Raw genomic sequence first — 23,726 nt, forward strand, 5'->3', positions numbered from 1 at the left:
GCAGACGACACCAGCGCGCAGGCGCACTCCACGAGCTCCCAGAATATGAATGTTCGCGCGAACCCCTGCTGGGAAATCCGCCAGCCCAGCAGACAGGCGGGCAATGGAGGCTTTTTCACTCCCACAGGACACAGGATTCGTGACACGTGTTATCTTGAAACACGGCTCTTCCGCCAACGACCGAAAATAGCCCCCGCTATTATTTTCCCCAGGGGGTCGCATGGCCCGTCTCAATCACGCAGGCGCGGCGCGTCCCGTGCAAAAGGTTGAGCCTCAGGGGAGTATCCCCTCGGGTGTTGTTAGCTCTCAGGCAATTCAATATTCATTTCATGACGTAGCCTCATCCCACATGCCGAGCTTTGAGCTTTCAGCGAACTACGTGGTGGTGGTGGTGGTGGTAGTGGTTGCTTTGTGGCCGCTCTCCGCCTGTGCGAGCCCCCCAGTCTGGGGAGTGGAGGCCGTGTGGCGCGGACGGAAGGCACGGAGGAGGCAGACCCACCGAACCGACACCCACTGCGGACAGTCGGCGACCGGACTGGCTTCGTCGTCATCGTCATTCCGAGCAACGGAACCACCGCAGCGATGTCGCGTCGGAAGCAAGCTCGTCCCAAATCCTGCAAACGTGAGTACTTGTTTCCGCCATCGATCGATCAGTCATTCAACCATTGTGTGTGTGTTGTTGTTTTTCCTTCTTCCGAGTCTTGAGATATATTTATTTTAGGTGGTAACCTCCTTGGTTTGGCATCGATTAATTTTTTTTAATTTATATATTTTTGTTTCTTCTTTACTATGTGAACGGCAATCGATCAGCCAGAAGAATCAGCTGTGACAAGAACGGCGGTGCGCACGTGTACACAACGCGGCGGAGACAAGTCAGTCGTGGCTGGTTGGTTGCTTTGCGGAAGAACTTTGGTGGGAGGGGGGTGGAGGAGGATCTCTCGGACTAAGGAGAAAAATAAGAGTTAAGGCGGGAGTTCGATTAACGTTTCATCAGTTTTCCGTTTGCTTTGATAGCAAAAAGGGGGAGAGGGGGTGGGTGAGAAAGAAACAGAAGTCAAAACAATTATTTATGGAAGTAGTAAAGTTTTTGGCATGTGGAAACGGAGAGAGAGAGAGAGAGGAATAGAGAGGAGGGAGGGAGATAAATATTTCATGTAGTTTTGACAAAGGGAGTCCCGTGAAACTAAAAACTGGATTGCGTAAGTCCAGGTCACGTCAGATAGTGTTTCTCCAGCCTCATCAGTCTTCACCGTCAGTGTTGGTTTCTGTTCAGTTATTGTTCGTTTTCTCTCATTTTGTCAGAGCCGTGTGAACGTTTCGAATGATTCAAACCGGATGGCCGGATGACAGATGGCTATCGTGTGAAGTGCCTTTGCGTTGCCTTGTGTGTGTGTGTGTGTGTGTGTGTGTGTGTGTGTGTGTGTGTGTGTGTGTGTGTGTGTGAGAGAGTACTGATGTACGAACCAATCTACAGTTTACACACACACACACACACACACATACGCAAACACACACACACACACACTCTCTCTCTCTCTCTCTCTCTCCTCCTCTCTCTCTCTCTCTCTCTCTCTCTCTCTCTCTCTCTCTCTCTCTCTCTCTCTCTCTCTCTCTCTCCCCGTCCCTTCTGTATATCTGCTGTGGTTTGGACTTTTTTCTTCTTTTTTTTCCGAATCTCTCCCCATTTATTCTCACTATTATTTTGTTCTGCTGCTCTATGAGTATTTATGAAGTTATTTAAATGTGTGTGGATGTGTACTGATGTGTCGGTGTGTGTGTGTGTGTGTGTGTGTGTGTGTGTGTCGATGTGTGAGTGTGTGTGATAGTGTCCGTATACATGTGTGTACACGAATGCATGTGTTCGCCGACATTGATTCATGCATGTGTCTCAGTAAACACTAATAATTATGTGAGTGAGAGACTTGAGAGAGAGAGAGACAGACTGACAGACAGAGGATGCAAGGACACGATGGGGGAGTATTCATACAGTTCCATATTTCAGTCATTTTATTCCGGCGTTTGCATGCTTTGATTGTTGTTTAAATACTGATGTGTTGCAAGACAACAATAACGGGATGCTGATTTTAGAGCACAGAAAACGATATGTCATGACAAAATGAATTATGACTAATGAGGAGCTGTTTTTAGCACCACGATCTATCAGGACAATAACGTGGGGGGGGGGGGCTAGGCTAATTTTGTGCACAGATCAAAACGATGTGTAGCCTCTCTGCTCCTTGATTCCATGTCTCCTGCCATCTCGCTTTTGTCTCGTGTTTCATCTTTGTTGTTTTATCAAGAGTACAGTGTGTGTGTGTGTGTGTGTGATGGAGAGGTAGAGAGAGAGATTTAACGTGGCTTGTGGTACACTTCTATCTCATCCACGCACACGCAAGCGTGCGCGTACGCACAGACACACACACACACACACACACACACACACACAGATACGTGTGCTGCCAGTAAACTCACACGCGCACAGTCACACACATATGCGTGTAGGTGGTTGTACTCAGTTACACAAGCACACACACACACACACACACACACACACACACACACACACACACACACACACACACACACACAGAGGGAAGTTGGGTAGACGTGAGGGACGGTGTGTCATGAAGACTAGAGAGAGGGGTACAAGTCATTGTTTTTCATATTTTGTGGACATGCAAAAGGATTCAGTAGCCCTCGGTGGTGGTGGTGGTGGTGGGGGGGGGGAGTGAGTGAAGTTCTTGTCTCTTTATCACCACGTGGACGAGGCGGGTGGGTGTGTTGTGGGGGGGTGGGAGTGGTGGTGGGGTTGGGGGTGGGGGGCGGTTAGGGAGAAAGGTTTGGTGGTGGTAGGGTGCTGGGCGAGGAAGTTGTTAACAATCTGATTAATCAGTTTTGTCCGCGCCCCCCCCCTCCCCGTCCTCCCAAACCTATTCACTGACCCCCACAGTCTCAGCCCCCCCCCCTCCTCCCTCCTTGTTATGTTAGGATTCTTTAGATGGAATAAGTCAACGTCAGGCAAAGGAGTATACATAGATCGGAATCAGTCATTCTCTCTCTCTCTCTCTCTCTCTCTCTCTCTCTCTCTCTCTGTATCCCCCCAACCCCCCCCCCCTCTCTCTCTCTCTCTTATTCTCTCTCTCTCATTACACGACCAACCTGTGTTTACTGATGAATTTGTCGTGGTTGATACATGCTGGATATTTTCGTGTTTCCATGATCCACCGAATGCTGACACGGACTACAGGATCTTAAACGTGCGTGTTTTAATCTTCTGTTTGCTATAGTCAGATATATGTACACGAATCAGGCTGTCCACCCGTAGCACACCAGGTGCGCAGGAACCGGGTATCGAACTCAGGACTATCAGGCGATAAGCCAGAACTTTAACCATTAATTTTGGCCACCGCCTCTCTCTCTCTCTCTCTCTCTCTCTCTCTCTCTCTCTCTCTCTCTCTCTCTCGGACGGGAGAGGAGGGTGTGGAAGATCGGGAATTAAAAAAAAATATCGGAAAATAAGATGACATTAAACATCGAAACCTAACCTTTTTAATATAACCCCCCCGCTCCCTACCCACCCCTTTTTTCTCTTTTAAATGAATGAATTCATTGATTTTTTTTTTTTAAATGAATGAATTCATTCCATTCATTGCTTGGTTGTGTTTCCTGCAAACACAAAGTTCTACACCACCCAGTGGTCCACAAGGACTGAAGACACGTAATTAACTGTGTTGTCCAGTAGTGAGAAAGACTGAGATAGACAGACAAGGCAGATGGACAGTACAGAGAAAACGAAGCGAACCTTTGTGCCGGTTCAGTCACCCACCAGAGGCAGGCAGGGCTGGCAGCTAAGCACAATTTTCTGTCATGTGTCAAACCACCACCCAGCGCTTGCTGGCTTGTTCAGAGGCGAAACCCCACGAGGTCCGGGTTCCCATGGCAACCCCCACTGCAAGCCCGTGTTTATCAAGAGGCAGGGGGTGGGGGTGGGTGGGGAAAAGATGGAATGGGTGGGGTGGGGGAGGGGGTGGGGGAGAAAACGGGAGGGAGGGGGCGGTATACCTGGGTAGCCAAGCAGCGCGCCGCACTTAGCTTACCTGGGCTGGCTCCCTCCCCATCCCCCCCCCTCCCCCCCAACCCCTCCCCCCATCCCCACCCCGCCAAACCTCCCACCACCCAACCCCTCGCTGCTAGCAGCCTCCTACGTCTCCTCCCTCCCTCCTTCCCGCCCCCAAGCCCCCGAACTCCCCCACTCCCGCCTACAGTCAGTCAGTCCTGGGAGGTTCCCTGGGGAGGCGTCCCGCTGAGATTCGACCCCAATCCCCGGCCCGATAATGGGCCAGGGTGGTGCCGGGGACCGGGAGCCGTGGCCAAAAGCTGAGCGGCGGGTGGTCGGGGCAGGCCTGTCTCAGGAGAGTTCAACCAGTTTGGGGAATTGAGCAAGCCAGACCTAACCCGCGCGCGCGCACACACACACAGTACACGGTACACAGGACAGAGAGATCGACTGTTGTTGTTGTTGTTGTTGTAGTTCTGCTGCTGTTGTTGTTGAGGAGTGGAAAGGGGAAGGAAGAAAGGAAAGGGAGGGAGGGAGGGAGAGAGAGTGAGAGGGGAAGAGCTTGAAGAGTTGTACTGTTTGTTCGTATGTATAATTGTTATTGTACTTCCAAATGAAACGGTAATAAAAGTGGTGCATTGTGCTTAAAAGATAAAATGGTAGTTATATAATATGTGCATATGGATTGTGTGATGTTTGAACTTGATCAATAATTGGTAAAATTAAACAAGACATTTGAAGCAAACACACATTGTCTCGCACACACACACACACACACACACACACACACACAAGGCAACGCAAAGGCACTTCACACGATAGCCATCTGTTATCCGGCCATCCCGTTTGAATCATTCAAAACATGTCATAACCTGACATCAGGGGAAGTTGTTGCATTGTCAGTTTTCAGCAATCCCTTTGTTTCTTTGGTTCATTAACTTAAAACTCCCAGTGTTCTCAAACATTCTCTGTTACATGTTCTCCAGCATCTTAACACCCCCCCCCCAGCCCCCCCCCCCCCCCCCCCCCAAAAAAAAACCCCAGCAGGATTGCATAGATCTACACAATGGCTCACATGCCATCGCAGTGTTGCTGTGTTGGTCCCAGATCCCCTAACTACTAAGCTCAGAGTACAGTTGATGGCGCGCTAACCCAGCAGGGTTTCTGGCCCACACAAGAGAAACGACATAATGAGGCAGTTTATATTGTCTGACAAAAAATGCAGGGCAGCTGTGGGTGCGGTTCAGTCATGCTCTGGATGAACCAACTTTCATGGGGCTCACACATATTATGTATATTTATATATTTTTCTGTATTTTATGTAAAAAAAAATTTTATGCATATTCTCTCTTCTTATCTCTGTCTCTGTCTCTTTCTCTTTTAAAGTTGAATCATCACCGCTATGAAAATCACACAGTCAAGCTGTTATACAAGCTAGTAATAGCATATGTGCTGCTTTCATGTAGACAAATAAAGAAATCAAGCAATGCTCCCTCCAGCAAAATGGTGAAGAAATAGAGAGAGAGAGAGAAAATCCCCCCCAAAGACGGAAGATGACTACCTGCATGGTGGGGCTAAAAACAGTCATACAAAAGAAACCCCCCTGGTTAAAATGTGTGAACATGGGAATCACAGCTCATGAACGAAGAAGAAGTAGAGGAAAGAATGAGGGGAAAGGAAAAGGAATTCATCCACAGAGGGGAGGGAAGATTGGGTGGGGAGGTCGCAGGAGTGAAGAGTTCAAATGAACCAATAATTATTTATCAACCAGTCAACTATGTTCCCAGCCATGTTCAGTGATTTCTTGCAAACCCCATGCAACCTGGATCAAGATATGCATAATAATACTTATAGATTTAATTCAACCTTGACCCCTAACTGGTTCAAGGTCACAAAATCAAGGACAAGTTTTTTTCCCCCCATAAACCTTTGTTTATTTCTTGAGAAATTCTGCTTATTCATCGAGAAATACATTCAACTGGCAAAATAGGTAGAGGATAAGAATGCAGTGTAAATGGTTGTAATAATGATAATAATATTGATAAATACACTTTTGTGTTGAGAGTTTTGTGTTCACCGCTGATCCAGTCAAGAGTGGTTTGGAATTCAAACACATCAGAGAGGCATAATTTTGCATCTACTGGGAATGCTGTCATGGATATCATAAGGCTGGTGATGGGCACAAGTGGTTAAAGCATTGAACTTTCAATCTGAGGGTCATAAGTTTGAATCCTGGCCATGGTGTCTGGTGGGTCTTGGCTGGAGATTTTTGTTGATCTCACCGACGGGCGCAATAGCCAAGTGGTTAAAGCGTTGGACTTTCAATCTGAGGGTCCCGGGTTCGAATCATGGTGACGGTGCCTGGTGGGTTAAGGGTGGAGATTTTTACGATTTCCCAGGTCAACATATGTGCAGACCTGCCAGTGCCTGAACCCCCTTTGTGTGTATATGCAAGCAGAAGATCAAATACACACGTTAAAAATCCTGTAATCCATGTCAGCTTTCGGTGGGTTATGGAAACAAGAACATACCCAGCATGCACACCCCCGAAAGTGGAGTATGGCTGCCTACATGGCGGGGTAAAAGCGGTCATACACGTAAAATCCCACTCATGTGCATACAAGTGAATGTGGGAGTTGCAGCCCATGAACGCAGAAGAAGAAGAAGTTGATCTCACCAGGGCAACATATGTGCAGACCCACTTATGCATGATCTCCGTGTGTATGAAATAAACATGCAAAAGATCAAATATGTTAGAAATTCTGTGTTCCTTGTCAGTGTTTGGTACAAGAGTTATGGAAACAAGGACATACTCATTGTGGACAAACACTCTTAAAAACACAGTATGGCTGTGCACATAATGGGGTAAAATGGTCAAACAGGTAACAGCTCACTCACATGTGTGTTTGAGTTTGAGAAGAAGTAGGACAAATACAACAGCTAGTGTGACTGAACACTAGTTGACTCACTTGTGTAAACAAAGTGAGTCTATGTTTTAACCCGGTGTTCGGTTGTGTCTGTGTGTCCGTGGTAAACTTTAACATTGATATTTTCTCTGCAAATACTTTATCAGTTGACACCAAATTAGGCATAAAAATAGGAAAAATTCAATTCTTTCCAGTCATCTTGTTTAAAACAATATTGCACCTCAGGGATGGGCACAAAAAAAAAAAAAAAATAAAGAATGAAGCCTAATTATATGCAAACTGCATTTACTGTTATATTTATATTTTTTGTATTCTCTAAACTTGGCACTTTGATCTGATATTCTGACCCAACAACAAGAGCAGTCATTATTATCATTTTCTGTTCAAACAGGAACTTCTTTTGCTCAGCATGGAAGTTTTATTTATTTGCAAACATTTTTGGTGCAGATAGTAAAGAAGGGAAATTACTCTGTAATTAATGCTAGGGGACTTAATTTACTTTAAACTGATCTTTCTCATCTTAAACATTACATTTTGAAATTATACTCAATACATAAAAAGCTTGGATTTTTTTAAAATTTTTTTTTAAAGTGTATCACAAGTGAGTCTTAAAGGCCTTGCCTCTCTTGTTTTTGTTTTGTTTTGCTTGGTTTTGGTCAAGGGGTGTTTGATGAATATGCTAGTGTGTAAATTTGGTTATTATGTTTCATTTTCTATCATCTTGAATTAACATTTCTGGTACCCATTTGTATTAGATGGTGTTGTCAGGTTTGATGAACATGATAGTATGTGAATTTGGTTATTCTGTTTCATTTTTTATCTTCTTAAATTAGCATTTCTAGTACCTGTTTGTATTAGATGTTGTCAGCTTTGATAAACATGATAGTGTGTGAACTTGGTTATTTCATTGATTTCTTTTTTCTTGATTTGGCATTTCTGGTACCCATTTGTATGCGATGGTGTTGTCAGCTATGAATGGTTCATTTTGCAGTGGAAGGGATGGTGGACAAGAGAGAGGACGAGCCAAGTTCTTCATCGCTCAGAGACTTGTCTGTCCCGTCCACCTCTTCAGAGTGGGCACAGGACTGTTCCAGTGATAAAGGTGACTACTCTGATTATTATTATATCATTTTTTTGTATGGTAGTCAGTCATGTCCGAATATCACCATCAGAACAGCAGAGGAGGCAACTGCTGTCCCAACTATCTGGGCTAGAATTTGATCATAGTGGGATGGGCGCAATAGCCGAGTGGTTAAAGCATTGGACTTTCAATCTGAGGGTCCCGGGTTCGAATCTTGCGAACAGCGCCTGGTGGGTAAAGGATGGAGATTTTTCTGATCTCTCAGATATTCATATGTGCATACCTGCTTTTGCCTGAACCCCCTTCATGTATACACAAGCAGAAGATCAAATACACATGTTAAAGATCCTGTAATCCATGTCAGCGTTTGGTGGGTTATGGAAACAAGAGCATTCCCAGCATACACACCCCTGAAAATGGAGTATGGCTGCATACATGACGGGGTAAAAATGGTCATACACATAAAAGCCTACTCATGTACATACCAGTGAACATGGGAGTTGCAGCCCAGAAATGAAGAAAGTATGCTAGTCATGTCAGACTATGACCATCAGAACAGCAGAGGAGACAACTGCTGTCCTGACTATCTGGGCTAGAATTTGACCATAGTGGAGAGTGTCTTGCCCAAGTTACATCCCCACTCTCTTGGCCAAGAGGGTTTTAGGACAGTTGGTGTTGGAATGGTTCCCAAAGGCCAAATAGCCCCCAGGGCTGCAGCATTAAGAGCTAGTGCAATCTTGCCTCCTAGTTTGAGAGTCATAGTCCTTCACAAAAGACTAAGCTGTACATGACTTTCCATTGCAATGGAGAAACCATTGATAATTTTATCATTATTTAGTTTTGAAATTGTGTGTCTCCAGTCAGAGAACAAACAATAACTGTTCCAGTGATAAAGGTGACCAGTCTAATGATTATCTTATCATTATTAAATTGAATGCAAGCTTATCTATTATTTATTCCCCCAGTTTTTTGGGGGTTTTTTTTTTTTGTTTTTTTTCTCAAGGCCTGACTAAGCGTGTTGGGTTACGCTGCTGGTCAGGCATCTGCTTGGCAGATGTGGTGTAGCGTATATGGTTTTGTCCGAACGCAGTGACGCCTCCTTGAGCTACTGAAACTGAAACTATTAAATTGAAAAGTGTATCTTCAGTCTCATACCAAACTCTGTCTGTTCCAGTGGTAAATATGAGCACTCTAATTATTATTATTATATAATCATTCATTTTTGAAAAATGTGTACCTTCAGTCAGACCCCAAACTAACTGTTCTGGTGATAAAAGTGATCACTCTGATTATTGTCTTATCATTATTTAGCTTTAAAAGTGTTTGTCTCCAGTCAGAGACTACACTCTGTTCCAGCTTGTAATACATGTAGTTATACTTGGAAAGTGCGTGTCTTCAGTCAGAGCCCAAACTGTTCCAGTGATGAAAGAAACCACTCTGATTGTTATCTTATCATTATTTAACTTGAAAAGTGTGTATTTTCAGTCAGACACAAAACTCTGTTCCAGTGATAAAGGGGACCACTCTAATTATTATCCTATCATTATTTAACTGGAAAAAAGCGATGACTCTTATTATTATTTAATTATCAGTAGTAGTTATACTTGGAAAGTGCAGATCTCCACTGAAAGTCTAGTTGAGGGGGAGAAAATTCTGGTGGAGTGATGGCCCAGAGGTAACACAAAAAATACCCTAAAAATGGGTGGCACTCTCAGTGTAGCGACGAGCTCTCCCTGGGGAGAGCAGCCTGAATTTCACACAGAGAAATCTGTTGTGACAAAAAAGAGAAATACAAAATACAGTCCTGCACCCTCGGATTCTCTCGCTTCCTTGGTGGACATGTTACCACTGGGCCATCCCTCTAATTGTTGTTGGGTGACATGAAACATTTCTGATGTTCAGTTTTGTGGTGACAGAGTAAAAACAAAACTTAAACCTTTTCAGACACTTTGGTTGCTCACACACACTCACACAAACATCATAATCATAGACCTCCAAGAGCCCCATCTAGAAAACAAAACTGAAACCTTTTCAGACACATTGGTTGCTCACACACACACACACACACACACACACACACACACGATCAAAGACCTCCAAGAGCACCATCTAGACAGAGTAAAACAAAACTGAAACCTTTTCAGACACATTGGTTGCTCACACACACACACACACACACACACACACACACACACACACACGATCAAAGACCTCCAAGAGCACCATCTAGATAGAGTAAAACAAAACTGAAACCTTTTCGGACACTTTGGTTGCTCACACACTCACACACACATCATCATGATCAAAGACCTCCAAGAGCACCATCTAGATAGAGTAAAACAAAACTGAAACCTTTTCAGACATTTGGTTATTGTTATTTTGTTTTGTTTTTGTGTTTTGTCCTTTGTTGTTGAAGAACAAAAGTACAGACCAACCTTAGTGAACTTGACCTTTATTCATCATGACATAACTGGGTCTCAGCTGTGCATCACGCATGACTGATGTATATTTATAAACTATAGTCTCAGTAACACTCATTGATTTATTTTATAGAAATTAGTAGATAAAAGTTAGACAAAAAAAAAAGAAGTATAAAAATTAATTGGTCATTCAACATCCCCTCAATGCTGTCCTTCCCTCGCCATCATTTTTCTTTTTTCTTTTTTTTCCTAGATTGTTTCAGTAGCTCAAGGAGGCGTCACTGCGTTCGGACAAATCCATATACGCTACACCACATCTGCCAAGCAGATGCCTGACCAGCAGTGTAACCCAACGCGCTTAGTCAGGCCTTGAGAAAAAAAAAAAGAAGAAGAAAGAATAGGTAACAAAAATAAAGGGGGGAAATGATGATGGAATTAAAAAAAAACAAAAAAAAAAAAGGAAAAACAGAATAAAGAAAAGAAAAAGGTCTTCAAGGGATGCTGAGACTGTCAGTTAGTGAAACAAAGGATTTTTTTTAACTCACTCAGTACGGCCAGTCCTCTCTTCTCCTCTACACAGACCCCTCGGATGTCCAGTGGGTGTCTCAATGACCCAACCTTTAGCTTCCGTCGTCAGAATTGTGGTATTCTTTGTCAACATTCACCTCTTCAGTATAAGAGCCTTCCACTTGCAATATTTTGATGATGGTAATTGGGGTGAAACGCTGTTAACGTCGTCTCTTTCGCTGTTCGTATGGAGAGAGTTAAACAACGCTAAAGGGATTGACTGAGTTAAGCATCCTGTGCCATTAGGACAATGAACTATGAAAAGACCCATCGATATATGGTGGTCTCATGTTGTTGATCGACTCATCAACATACAGTTAAGATTTAGGGGTTTTGTGTTCATTGTTTCTTTGTGTGTTATTGAAACAGAGACATTTTTTTCCTTTAAAGTTGACTGAAACAACCCAACTGATTGAAGCTTTTTGGAAAGTAGACAACTTGTGATCAGTCACATGTTCTTAAAACAAAACAAAAACAAACAAAAATACTCCAAAAAACAAACATGTAAAAATGTCTGTTGTGATAAACATTTTGTTGTTGTTGTTGTTCATTTTTTCCACCACCTCTCCCCCCCCCCCCCCCCCCCCCCCCCCCACCCCCCCACCCCCCCCCTTTTTTTTTTTTAAGTGAAACCAGTGGATACGTTAAAGTTCTGCAAATGAGCTGGACAGTCCCAGCATCCCTTGAAGACCTTTTTCTTTTCTTTATTTTGTTTTTCCTTATTATTGATTTTTTTTTTTATTCCATCATTGTTTCCCTCCTTTATTTTTGTTTCCTATTCTTTCTTTTATTTTTGTTTGTCTTATATCTTTTTTGCTTTCCTTTTTTTCTTTTCTTTTTTTTTCCCCATTTTCTTGCAATGTACCTTTTCCCCATTGACATTCAGCAGCATTTTCAAGGCCATGCAACATATAAACACACGTGTGTGTGTGTGTGTGTGTGAGTTGTGTGTGGTGTGTGTGTGTGTGTGTGTGTGTGTGTGTGTGTGTGTGTGTGTTTATTCTTTCTTGTTGTTTCTGTGTGGGGGTGGAGGGGAGTGATGGTGGTGCTGTGAACACCCAAAGTATGGAAATTTTTTTAATGTGCCCAATATAAAGCAAATTCATTTTTCTTTCTGCAGTAAAAATTCTGATCTTTAAAGGCAGATTACACATTTTTAGAAATAATTTTACAGTCTCTGTCCCCTCTCACCCAATGTAATTTTGTCATGAACAGAAGCATGATACATTTAGATTCTTTGTTATCAGGTGATACGCAGTGCAATTTTTTGTTGTCAGGTGATACACATTTGAATTCTTTCTCGTCAGGTGATAGGCATTTTAAATCTCTGTCATCAGGTCATATGAAATAAAGCAGTTGAATTCTTTTTTGTTGGGTGATATGCATTTTAATACTTTATCATGCATAAGAATTCTTTATGGTCAAGTGATAGGTATTGAAATTTTTTTGTCATCAGGTGATAAGAATTTGAATTCTTTTGTCAACAGGTGATATACTTTTGAATGTTGCCAGGTGATGTATATGCATTTGAAATCTCTGTGTTCAAGTGATATGCATTTGAATTCTTTGTCATCAGGTGATATACTTTTAAATGTCATCAGGTGATATAGGTGATATATATGCATTTGAATTCTTTGTCATCAGGTGATATGCATTTGAAATCTCTGTGATCAGGTGATATGCATTTGAATTCTGTCATCAGGTGGTATGAAATAAAGCATATGAATCATTTTTCATCAGGTGACAAGTGTTTGAATTCTTTGTGGCCAGGTGATAGGATGACACCTGGGCAGGAGACGGGAGACATGCAGGTGAAGACAGACCCAGGAGAGCAGGGAGGCGGGGAGTCTAGCGGTGATGGGGGTGCCAGTTCCCCGGTGTTCCGGTGTGACGCCTGCAGTGCTGTGTTTGACACTCTGGATCATTTCATGGATCACCGCAACTTCACCTGCACAGCTAGCTCAGGTAAGGGAGTTTTGTGGAGGTGTGTGTGTGTGTGTTTTGGCGTTCATTCATTGCCTTATGTGTTTATGTGTGTGTGTGTGTGTGTGTGTGTGCGTGCATCATAGACGAGACAGAGACACCATTGTGGGCACAAGGTAGCCTGAAACAGTATCTGATGCCAAACTTTGGGAAAGAACCAACTCGAATACCTTTAGCAAGGAACTTGGAGAAAGTGTATCAGATGGAAAATGTATCAGATGCCAACCTTTGGGAAAGAGACCAACCAGAGTCCCTCAAGCAAGGAGCTCCGAAGAAGGAAACAGGATCGTGACTGGGCACACCCTGAGCACAAACCTCCGAACAGAGTCACCAGACAGGCACCGGAATGCAACTCTCTAGAGGCAAAAGCAAAGTGGGGCAGACCAAGGTGGACACGGAGTTGATGCACGGAGGATGAGATGAAGGCAGCCGGATGGACATGGGCCCAACTGAAGAGGACAGCCCAGAACCAAGTCTGCTGGTGGAGCGCTGTCAAGGCTCTTCAAAGAGTCCAAAGGATGAAGCGAACATTGACCCTGCACAGCTTGTTGCACAGACATACATCAGTTCATGTTTGTGTTATGACCTGTGTTGTTTGGGCTTCTTTTTGCATTGTCAGTATACAGACACAAACTTGCATTTTTGTATGCATGTGTGTGTGTGTTTGTTTCTGTGTGTATGATTATTTCAAGCCTTTACAACAGTCGACATTCATGCATATTGATATTTTTTTGATATGTTTACACACATGGGGTGATGTGTTTGCACAAACACACACACACACACACACACACACACACACACACACACACACACACACACACACACACACACACACACACACACACACACATGTAAATACACATGCACTCGCAGTGAGATATAATTAGACATGAAAACTGTTAACTTTGTGGTGCTAAATATGTATATGCTTGTATTTAGTACTAGCCCACCACCACTTGTAAATAATACATCTTATTCAAGAGAAGGTAACAGTAACATTGTAATGCAATTTTAACAGAACTTACTCTCAAGACTGGTTTTGTTGTTGCTGTTTTTTTTTTGTTGTTGTTGTCTGACTTCAGTCTCAGTATTAATCACTACTTACTCACACATCAGTGCAATACAGATTCAGCTTATTTCCAAAACTGAAAACTCAAGACTGGTTTTTTGTGTCACTGCAGTCTCTTAGTCTTAACTTCTAATCAGTGTTACCCATTGCTTGATCCTACATTGTAATGCAGTATGAATGGAGGTCAGCCAAAAGACTGGTTTATAGTCTGACTGCAGTTTCTAAACTTCTAATCAATATATAATCATTATTTAATCATACATTGTAATGCAATGTCAACAGAGCTTGCTCTAAAGACTCAAGACTGGTTTATAGTCTGACTGCAGACTCATCAGTATTTCTCAATGTCTGATCTCAAGACTGATTTATTGTCTGACTTTAATGTCTAAACTTCTCATCAGTATTATTCACTACTTGATCATAATGAGCAAACTGAGCTCATCACATGTACATTATGACTGAGTTTATACTGCAGACGGAGGAATTTTGTTGAATGTCCTGACATGCATACTGGCGATTGTAGAGTTTATATAGAGGAATGTAGTTTCATGATTATTTCCACACTTTGTATTCAGCATGCTGTACATTACATGTGTATTTTTGACTCACTTGTGTAAACAAAGTGAGTCTATGTTTTAACCCGGTGTTCGGTTGTCTGTGTGTGTGTCTGTGTCTGTGTCTGTGTGTCCGTGGTAAACTTTAACATTGACATTTTCTCTGCAAATACTTTGTCAGTTGACACCAAATTTGGCATAAAAATAGGAAAAATTCAGTTCTTTCCAGTCATCTTGTTTAAAACAATATTGCACCTATGGGATGGGCACAAAAAAAAAAAAGAAAAAAAAAAAAAGAAAAAAAAAAGAAGCCTAATTATATGCAAACTGCATTTACTGTTATATTTATATTTTTTGTATTCTCTAAACTTGGCACTTTGATCTGATATTCTGACCCAACAACAAGAGCAGTCATTATTATCATTTTTTGTTCAAACAGGAACTTCTTTTACTAAGCATGGAAGTTTTATTTATTTTGCAAACGTTTTGATGCAGAGTGTAAAGAAGGGAAATTACTCTGTAATTAATGCTAGGGGACTTAATTTGCCTTAAACTGATCTTTCTCATCTTAAACATTACATTTTGAAATTATACTCAATGCACAAAAAGCTTGGATTTTTTTTTTTTTTTAAGTGTATCACAAGGGAGTTTTGAAGGCCTTGCCTCTCTTGTTTAACATTAGTATGCAAGGGGTCCACAGAATCAGTGGGGAAGGGTGTTAGGACTTGGGGGAGCCATACCCTGTAGTGGGCCATTGCCCCAGGGAATACCGACTTGCTCGTTTCATTTTTGGTCTCCTGACACCAAGGCTTTGAGGCTCAGAGATTTTCTACTTTTCTTTTTCTCTTAACCACTGGCAAAGAAGGTTCTTTCCTGTTCAGATTTCTAGTTCGGACAGTGCTTTTCTCTTGCAAACATTCACTGGCGTGAAGGAAACCAGAATGCACAGCAAAATTACAATCCATGTATGAAAATTAATTTGCATGGATTGGTGTATTACATACACATATACAAAAATGTATACATCATCATATATGTACATGAATTCATATGTACAAACATACACATATTGTTTGAGAGTCCGTCATGTTTAACTGTGACCATCAGAACAGAGGGGTCAGCTGCTGTCCCGACAATAGAGGGCTAGAATTTGATTATAGTGGGCAGTGTCTTGTCCAAGTTATATCCCCACTCTCTCGGCCAAGATGGCTTTAGGACAGTCAGCGTTGGGGTGGTCCCCACAGGCCAACTAGCCCCCAAAGCTGCAGCTTGAAGAGCCATTGCAGTCTTGCCACCTAGTTCTTCACAAAAGACAAGGCAGTAAATGAAGTCAACATTGCAGTTGAGAAAAACCAATGATCCTATAGCTCTCAATTTGCTGTTGGCCCAACTGTAAGTTTATGTCAGTCTCTGACGTAATCTTAGCTTTGAGCCACATATATGTACATTATAGAAAGATATATACTTTCATGTATGCATGCACACAGTACATACATGCACAAACATATGTATGCTTTCATAGACACATAATGTTTCAGAATACATAAGTGTAGTGGCTGCAAAAAAAAGAAACAAAAATGATGCATGGAGAAACTTTTTTTTTTCATTTTTTTTTTCATCTTAATTGAATGGATTTTCATATCAAGACTGTGTCGGAGGCTCAAAGATTTAGACCCCTGTCCCCCTTTATTTGGTCTTTCTTTTTGTTTTTCTTTATTCCAGTCTTTTCTCAGTTCTCCCCTTTGGAGATGGGTGAACAGGAGTTTTTGAGTAATGGCGGGTTCCCATTCATCTGAGTGTGTATGTGTGTGTGTGTGTGTGTGTGTGCACACGCATGTGTTTGCACACATGAGTGTGTGTGTGTGTGTGTGTGAAATAAAAGTGCCAGTGATTTTTTTGTTTTGTTTTTTTGTTGCTTTTTTTTTTTAATGCCTGAGGGTGGACTTATGTTTCACATTTTCATTTCTTATTCAGTTCATAAATCTTCCTTCCACTGAGAGTTCCAACATGCCCAGGTTGGACCATTTTCGATTTTTGGATTGCTAATTCAGAATGTGGAATTGTAAAACAGAAGTGAGCAGCACTTGGCAACAGTTCATTGCATTGTGATATATATATATATATATATATATATATATATATATATATATTGTTGCATTGTATTATAATGTGTACATACATGGTGTTATTTCCTGTGTATTTATGCTGGTGTATATGAATTGGGTCAAGAGTATATACCTCTTCACAGGTTTTGTACACTGCGTTTTTGAGGTGACAGTGATAATGATTGTGGTTTGTGGCTATTTTGTATAATGTTCGTACTTCATCATACATGTTTCACTTTGATTCAATGGATTTGTAGAATGCTGAGAGCTTGCTGTTGCTTGTATCACAATGCTAGATAGAGTACTGGTAAATCGTTATTTTCTAAATGTATTGTAGGAAAGAGTGCTACAGTGCCTTGGCCTTGTCTGTTTTCTCAATGACTGCATTTGGTGTACATTAGTTGGTGTACCATATTCTGCTTGGTATACCATACTTGGACTGTCTTGGTGTACCATACTGTACTTGGCAATCCATACTTGGTGTACAGTACAGTTGCACTTGGTGTACTGTACTTGCTGTGCCATCCTCAACTTGGTATACTGTATTTGGTTTATCAGAGTGTACTTGGTATACTGTACTTAGTGAACTGCGCTATACATGGTTATCTGTACTTGGTGTGCCATGCTGTACTTGATATACCATACTTGGTGTACTATACTAAACTTGGCTATCTTTACTTGTGTACCATACTCTACTTGGTATACTGTACTTTATGTACCATACCATATTTGGTATACTGTATTTGGTGTACTGTACTGTCCATGGTTATTTGTACTTGATGCACCATACTCTACTTGGTACACTATACTTTGTGTACCATACCGTACTTTATAAACCATACTTGGTGTATAGTACTTGGTTATCTGTACTTAAGTACCATACTCTATGAGGTAAACTGCGTTCTGAACCATACAGTATTTGGTATACTGTACTTGGTGTACTGTACAGTACTTGGTTTTCTGTACTTGGTGTGCGATACTCTACTTGATATTCTGTACACTATCAACCATACTGTACTTGGTATACCCTACTCAGTGTACTATACCATATGTGATATACCATACTTGGTGTACTATACTGTATTTGGTGTGCTGTCTTGAGCACAGCTTGGAAGACTAGACTTCCAGGACAGTATTCTGTTTGAGATATGGCTAGGAAAAGAGCACCTGTGTGCAGTTTACATGGTATACCATTATAGGTACAGGTTGGAAGACAACACCTCCATTACAATGTGTACTTGTCGCACTGTCTTGGGCGGTAGTGTTCTTCCATTGTTGTAGATGACAACCTCAGCGCCTTGACAGTGTGGTCGACTGGGTGCGATGTGTCTGAAAATGGCTGATTAGTCTGATTCTGGAACTGAATGTCCTGGCATGTTTGGCAGATGACGGGCGCAATAGCCGAGTGGTTAAAGCGTTGGACTTTCAGTCTGAGGGTCCTGGGTTCGAATCACGGTGACGGCGCCTGGTGGGTAAAGGGTGGAGATTTTTATGATTTCCCAGGTCAACATATGTGCAGACCTGCTTAGTGCCTGAACCCCCTTCGTGTGTAAACGCATACGCACATTAAAGATCCTGTAATCCATGTCAGCGTTCGGTGGGTTATGGAAACAAGAACATACCCAGCATGCACACCCCCGAAAGCTGAGTATGGCTGCCTACATGGCGGGGTAAAAACGGTCATGCACATAAAAGCCCACTCGTGTACATGCGAGTGAACGTGGGAGTTGCAGCCTACGAATGCAGAAGAAAAAAAAAAAGTTTGGCAGACGTGTGTGGGCACATTTTTGTTGTTGTTGTTTTGTGGTGGCTGCTCAGGAGTTCTCTCCTACACTGTGCCTTAGCAGTTCTCCTTGCCTCTGAGGTCTGGCAATCTTTGTGGATGAGGTTGCGTCATGTTGTTGAGCAGTCCTGAGCAAGGGTTTCCCAGGTGGTGGTGTCAATGTCACGATATCGTACAGCTTGGACGACAATACAGTGTACCTGGTATACCATCATAGGTAAAGCTTGAAACACAGTGCCTGTTTTACAGTGTACACGGTATGATGTCAGAGGTATGTACAGTAAGGAAGACAACAGCACCTCTGTAGAATGTATTCGGTATACTATCGTGGATATATCCACATGAAGACGGTACCTCCATTCCATCGTACTTGGGATACCGTGATGAGTATACTGCTTGGAGACGGTACCTCTATTTCAGTGTACTTGGAATACCATCATGAGCACTGCTTAAAGATGGTACCTCCTTTCCAGTGTACTTGGTATACCATGATGAGTATATACTGCTTGAAGACAGTACCTCTATTCCAGTGTACTTGGTGTACCATCATGGGCATTGCTTGAAGATGGTATCTCCATTCCAGTGTACTTGGTATACCATCATTTGTATACCACTTGAAGATGGAGCCTCCATTCCTGCATGCTTGGTATACCATCACAGGCACCGGTTAAGGGACAGCTTCTCCCTTCCATTTCATCGGCATCAGTTTTTTTTTCAGCTCCGCTTTTTAAATTTTTTTATAACTGACCACGATCAGTGTACCTTCAAGGGTCCCACCCACCACCCTCCAACCCCCCACTCCATCCATGCTTGAAGGTACATTGATGGTAATCAATTTTAAAAGCTCCCCAGAGTTGTTGGGGAGTTCTGGCGAAAAATACAACAGCAGCCTAACCAAACAAACAAACCAAAAAAAAAAAAAAAAAAAAAAAAAAAGAAAGAAAGAAAGAAAGAAAACAGCAGTGAAACTTGCATTTGCGCTTTACATGTGGAAATCAAACCGTGCACCACCACCACCACCACCACCACCACAACAGCAGCAACGGGATGGGAGCCGGGCCAAAGCGGTATAAAATGACAAGTTGCCACAGAACTGAATCCATCCCCACCCCCCACTCCCCCTCCCTCCTCCCTCCCTCTCTCTCTCTCTGGTGCTATCCTTTCACTTGCAGCGCAGGAGAGCTCCCCCCCCCCCCCCCCCCACCTCCCACTACTGCTGCTGCGTTGGGTTGGGTTGGCCGGCACGCTGTTTATACCTGGGTCCCGAGGGGCTGGTCCACCTTTCTCCCTGTGTGTCTATTGATCAGTGGCTCAGGTGTGGTGACAGGGGGAAGGGACGCGGCGATGACATTGTGGTGAATAAGTGATGAGTTATGTATTAAGGGGAGGGTGGTGTGGTGTGGGAGGGTGGGTGGTGGTGGGGGTGGTGGATATATCCTTTTTCGTTCTGTGCGTGTGTGTGTGTGTGTGTGTGTGTGTGTGTGTGTGTTCAGTCTTCAGTTTAATGTCTTTTTACAGAAAGTGATATCGGGGCTGGGGGGGGGGGGGGGGTGTACGTGTGCATGCGTGTGTGTGTGTGTGTGTGTGCGTAATCACGCATGTGTGAGTATGTGTCTGCTTATGTAAATATGTATGCTATATGTGTGTGGTGAAAGAAGTGGAGGGAGAAGGGATGGATGAGTGCAAGGAAAATCATTTAACTTCAAAGCAGAATCTCTTTGTTGAAAAAAACAACAACAGCATAGAGTGGAATGGAGGTTTTCAAATATTTATTTTTATGAGAGTCTAAAATTATAGTAAAAAAAAAAAAGGGGGGGGGGGGGGGGGGCATTTTACTTCAAAGCAGAAAATCTCTCTTGAAAAAATAATAAACTGGAGTGGAATTTTTTTTTTTTTTTTTAAATATCTTTTTTTAAAGAGAGCCTGGAATGACTGTTATTGTTAACTCAACATAAACACCTGAAAATGGGCATACATGTGTACACATTAATGAAAGCGTATGCACACGCAAGACTGCATGAGTGTTTGCCTCTGTGTATGGCTAACTTCAGGAGAGACAGACAGACAGATACAACAGCAATAGCAAATAAGCATGCGCTTGTATCTTTTTTTTTTCCACAAGAGAGAGAGAGAGGGAGAGAGAGCAAGCTCAAGGATTAAGTGTGTGTTGAAAGTGATGGATTTTTTTTTTTAATCTAAAGTACTCAAGGGTCACATACCCCTCCCAGAAGGCGGTGTGAATGCATACATTTGAATAGCGGTAGCTCATTTGTGACCGGGATCGCACAAGTGCATTTGAGGGAGAATGCTGTTTGAGATGGGAAGGGGGGCGGGGTGGGGGGGGAGCGGTGTGTGGAAAGCACAATTAGAGTTAAATGTAAAAACTTAATCAGCAGCGGTTTCTTTCACCCATCCACTTTCCCGCTTCATCGCCAACCCCTCCCCACCCCCCCCCCCTCGACACACACACACACACACACACACACACACACCCCACGCCCCCCTCCACCTCCCAAAGGGAGGTAAGAACTAGTTCAGGTCAACCTGATGAAAGTCTCTGTGTGTCTCCTTCAGTCTTTGTGTTTCTGTCCACACGCTGCTCTGACTCTTTCTCTTGCTTTCGCTCTCTTTCTCTCAGCGTGTCTTCTCCATCTGTCACTTGTCTGTCTTTGTGTCTCTGTCTGTCTGTCTGTCTGTCTGTCTCTCCTCTTTCTCCCTCTCCCCCCCCCCACTCTCTCTGTGTCTTTCTTTGCATATCTCCGCCCACCCCCCTCTCTCTCTCTCATCCTATGTGTATGTATAGACATGTATGTTCACAAGCATGTGAAGGTATGCATGGATGTACGCATGAATGTAGGTGCATATATGAGAACCTATTACTTAATTCCCCTCCTGCTATCTCCCATAAAAACAACAACAACAACAACAATTATATCCATTGTCATTCTTTCATTCGATCTTCAATCAGTCGATCAGTCAGTCAGTCACAATTCGTGAACTGCATTATCCTTTATTCAGAAGTTCTAGACAAAGCACCCACACACCTACAATGAATGACTCACCATTGTGAATGATAATAGCACATTGCACACGCACACGTACACACACACACACACACACACACACACACGACCTGAAGCTGTTGGAAAAAAAAAAAATAAATGAATAAAAAATATTTTTTTAAAAAGCTCGACCACTGGCATATAGAGGTTTGAGTTCCCAAGAGACACCCCCCCCCCCAACACACACACAGAGAAAGCAGCATGGGGGTAGGGATACAGAGAGAGAGAGAGAGGGGGGGGGGGCAGGGGGGGCGGGTGCTGTTCTTGGAACAGGATGAGAGGAAAGGGCGGGAGTGAGGTGGGTTAGAGTGGAGGAGATGGGAAAAGAAAAAAAAAAGGGGGGGTGGGGTGGCGGGGGAGGGGGGATGGCAGACTGAAATTTTAAAACGCTGAGGGGCAAAAGTTTGCATGCTGCAACACACCCACCCCACCACCTCCCCACGCCAACCTTATCCCCACTTCACCCCCCCTACCCCACCCCACCACCCTCAACCCCCAAACCCCACTTTCAACTCTTGTCCCGGAACACCAGTGGGTAGAGAAAAAAGGGAAGAAATAAATATAAAAATAAAAAAAAGGGAGGGAGGGGGAAGAAACCCTGCAGCCAAAGTCGCCCCCTAGGGAGTTCCCTCCCAGCCCCCTGGACGGGGGAGAAAGGGGAGGCGTAGGGGGGTTGGGGGGGGGGGGGGCGGAGAGGCGGGGGAGACAGAGACAGAAAGAGAGAACTGGGGAAGGGTTGTTGGTGGTGGTGGTGGTGGGAATAGAGAGAAAAAGGAAAGGAGACAGGGGGGGATGAGGTAGGGTAGTGTAGAGGGGGAGTTGGAGGGGTTGCCAGGGGACAACGACGGTGGTGGATGTGGGGGTGGGGTTTGGGGGGGGGGGGGGGGTTCCAAGGGCTTGGATGCTAGTCACAAACAGCGAGGGGTCCCGCCGGGAATCGACGAGGCCTCCTCCTCCTCCTCCCTCCTCACTTCCCTCCCCCCCCCACCCCCACCCCTCCTCACCCCATAGCCCACTAGGGAGAGAGAGAGGGAGGAGGGGGGTAGGTGGGGGGGGGGAAGAAAAAAAAAGGAGAAAAAGCTGGTTTAATTACAGCCTACGTCAGCGAGCCCCTCTCCCCAAGGGGTCCCCCTCTTGATGACTTTCCCTCTCCCGGCCTCCCAGCAGGCCTCCCTGGCTGCCATGGCAGCCGCTGACGCTCTTCAGCCCCCCCTCCCTCCTCTCAGCAGATGCCTGAGGGGCCCTGTACGGGTTGTTGTGGTGGTGGGTGGGGAAATTAAAATTTACCACATCAAAAAAGAAAAGAAAAAGAACAACAACAACAACAACAACAAAATTGCGCGGAATCAGGAGAAGATGGAGGAGGATTAAATAAAGCAAAAAAAAAAAAAAAAAATGCAACAAACAAACAAAACAGAACATAAAATGTTTTAGGGGTCATACGAGGGTATGGAAGAGGTGGTATAGATATATATGTATAGGGGTTCGGATGGCCAGAGTGTGACTGTATTAGGGTTTGGGTTTTGATGTGTAGATTATTATATTTTTAAGCGTGATGGTGCTGAGGCACACAGGAGTGGGGTGGGGTGGTGGTGGTGGGCGTGTTTATGTAGGTGTGTGTGTGTGTGTGGGGGGGGGATGTTGATATGGGGGACAGGGTGATGGGGCGGGGGAGAGTGGGGGGAGGGGTTCACTGAGAAGAGAAAGCCGGAAGGGAGGGGAGGGGTGTGTATGGGTGTATAACTGTAAGTGTACACCGTTGTTGTTTGTGTCAGCGTCTGATGCCGTTGTCTCCCAGGCTTATATCCTGTTCACAAATCTGCATTCTTGCGTATGGGGGTATGCAAAAAAACAAACAAAAAACCCCACTAGTGTTGAAATACCGCCCCGCCCCTCACTTCGCCCTCCACCCACGCCCTCCAACACACACACATCCACACACTCATTCCACCCCTTCCTGAAGTCTTCATTATCTTCCACTCCACACACACACACACACACACACACACACACACACACACACACACACACGTGCACAAACAAACGCACACATCCAGTGGCAAACTTGGCATGCATATTTGTCTAACATAACCTGTCCGTGTGTCCGCCCATCTC

General features: G+C 43.7%; 1 protein-coding gene across 1 annotated transcript in view; it reads left to right on the plus strand.

Moving 5' to 3' along the window:
- Positions 1 to 374: 374 nt before the first annotated feature.
- The window catches only part of LOC143300346 (zinc finger protein 423-like), an 87,494-nt gene continuing 64,142 nt past the window's right edge, over positions 375 to 23,726 (plus strand). Inside the window, exons 1-3 of the mRNA XM_076613949.1 lie at positions 375 to 622; positions 7,976 to 8,086; positions 12,823 to 13,017. Of these exons, the coding sequence (XP_076470064.1) occupies positions 583 to 622; positions 7,976 to 8,086; positions 12,823 to 13,017 (346 nt within the window). The 5' untranslated portion in view covers positions 375 to 582. The remainder of the gene's footprint in view (positions 623 to 7,975; positions 8,087 to 12,822; positions 13,018 to 23,726) is intronic.

This window comes from Babylonia areolata, chromosome 26, assembly GCF_041734735.1.
Source record: "Babylonia areolata isolate BAREFJ2019XMU chromosome 26, ASM4173473v1, whole genome shotgun sequence".
NCBI classification, from domain to species: domain Eukaryota; kingdom Metazoa; phylum Mollusca; class Gastropoda; order Neogastropoda; family Buccinidae; genus Babylonia; species Babylonia areolata.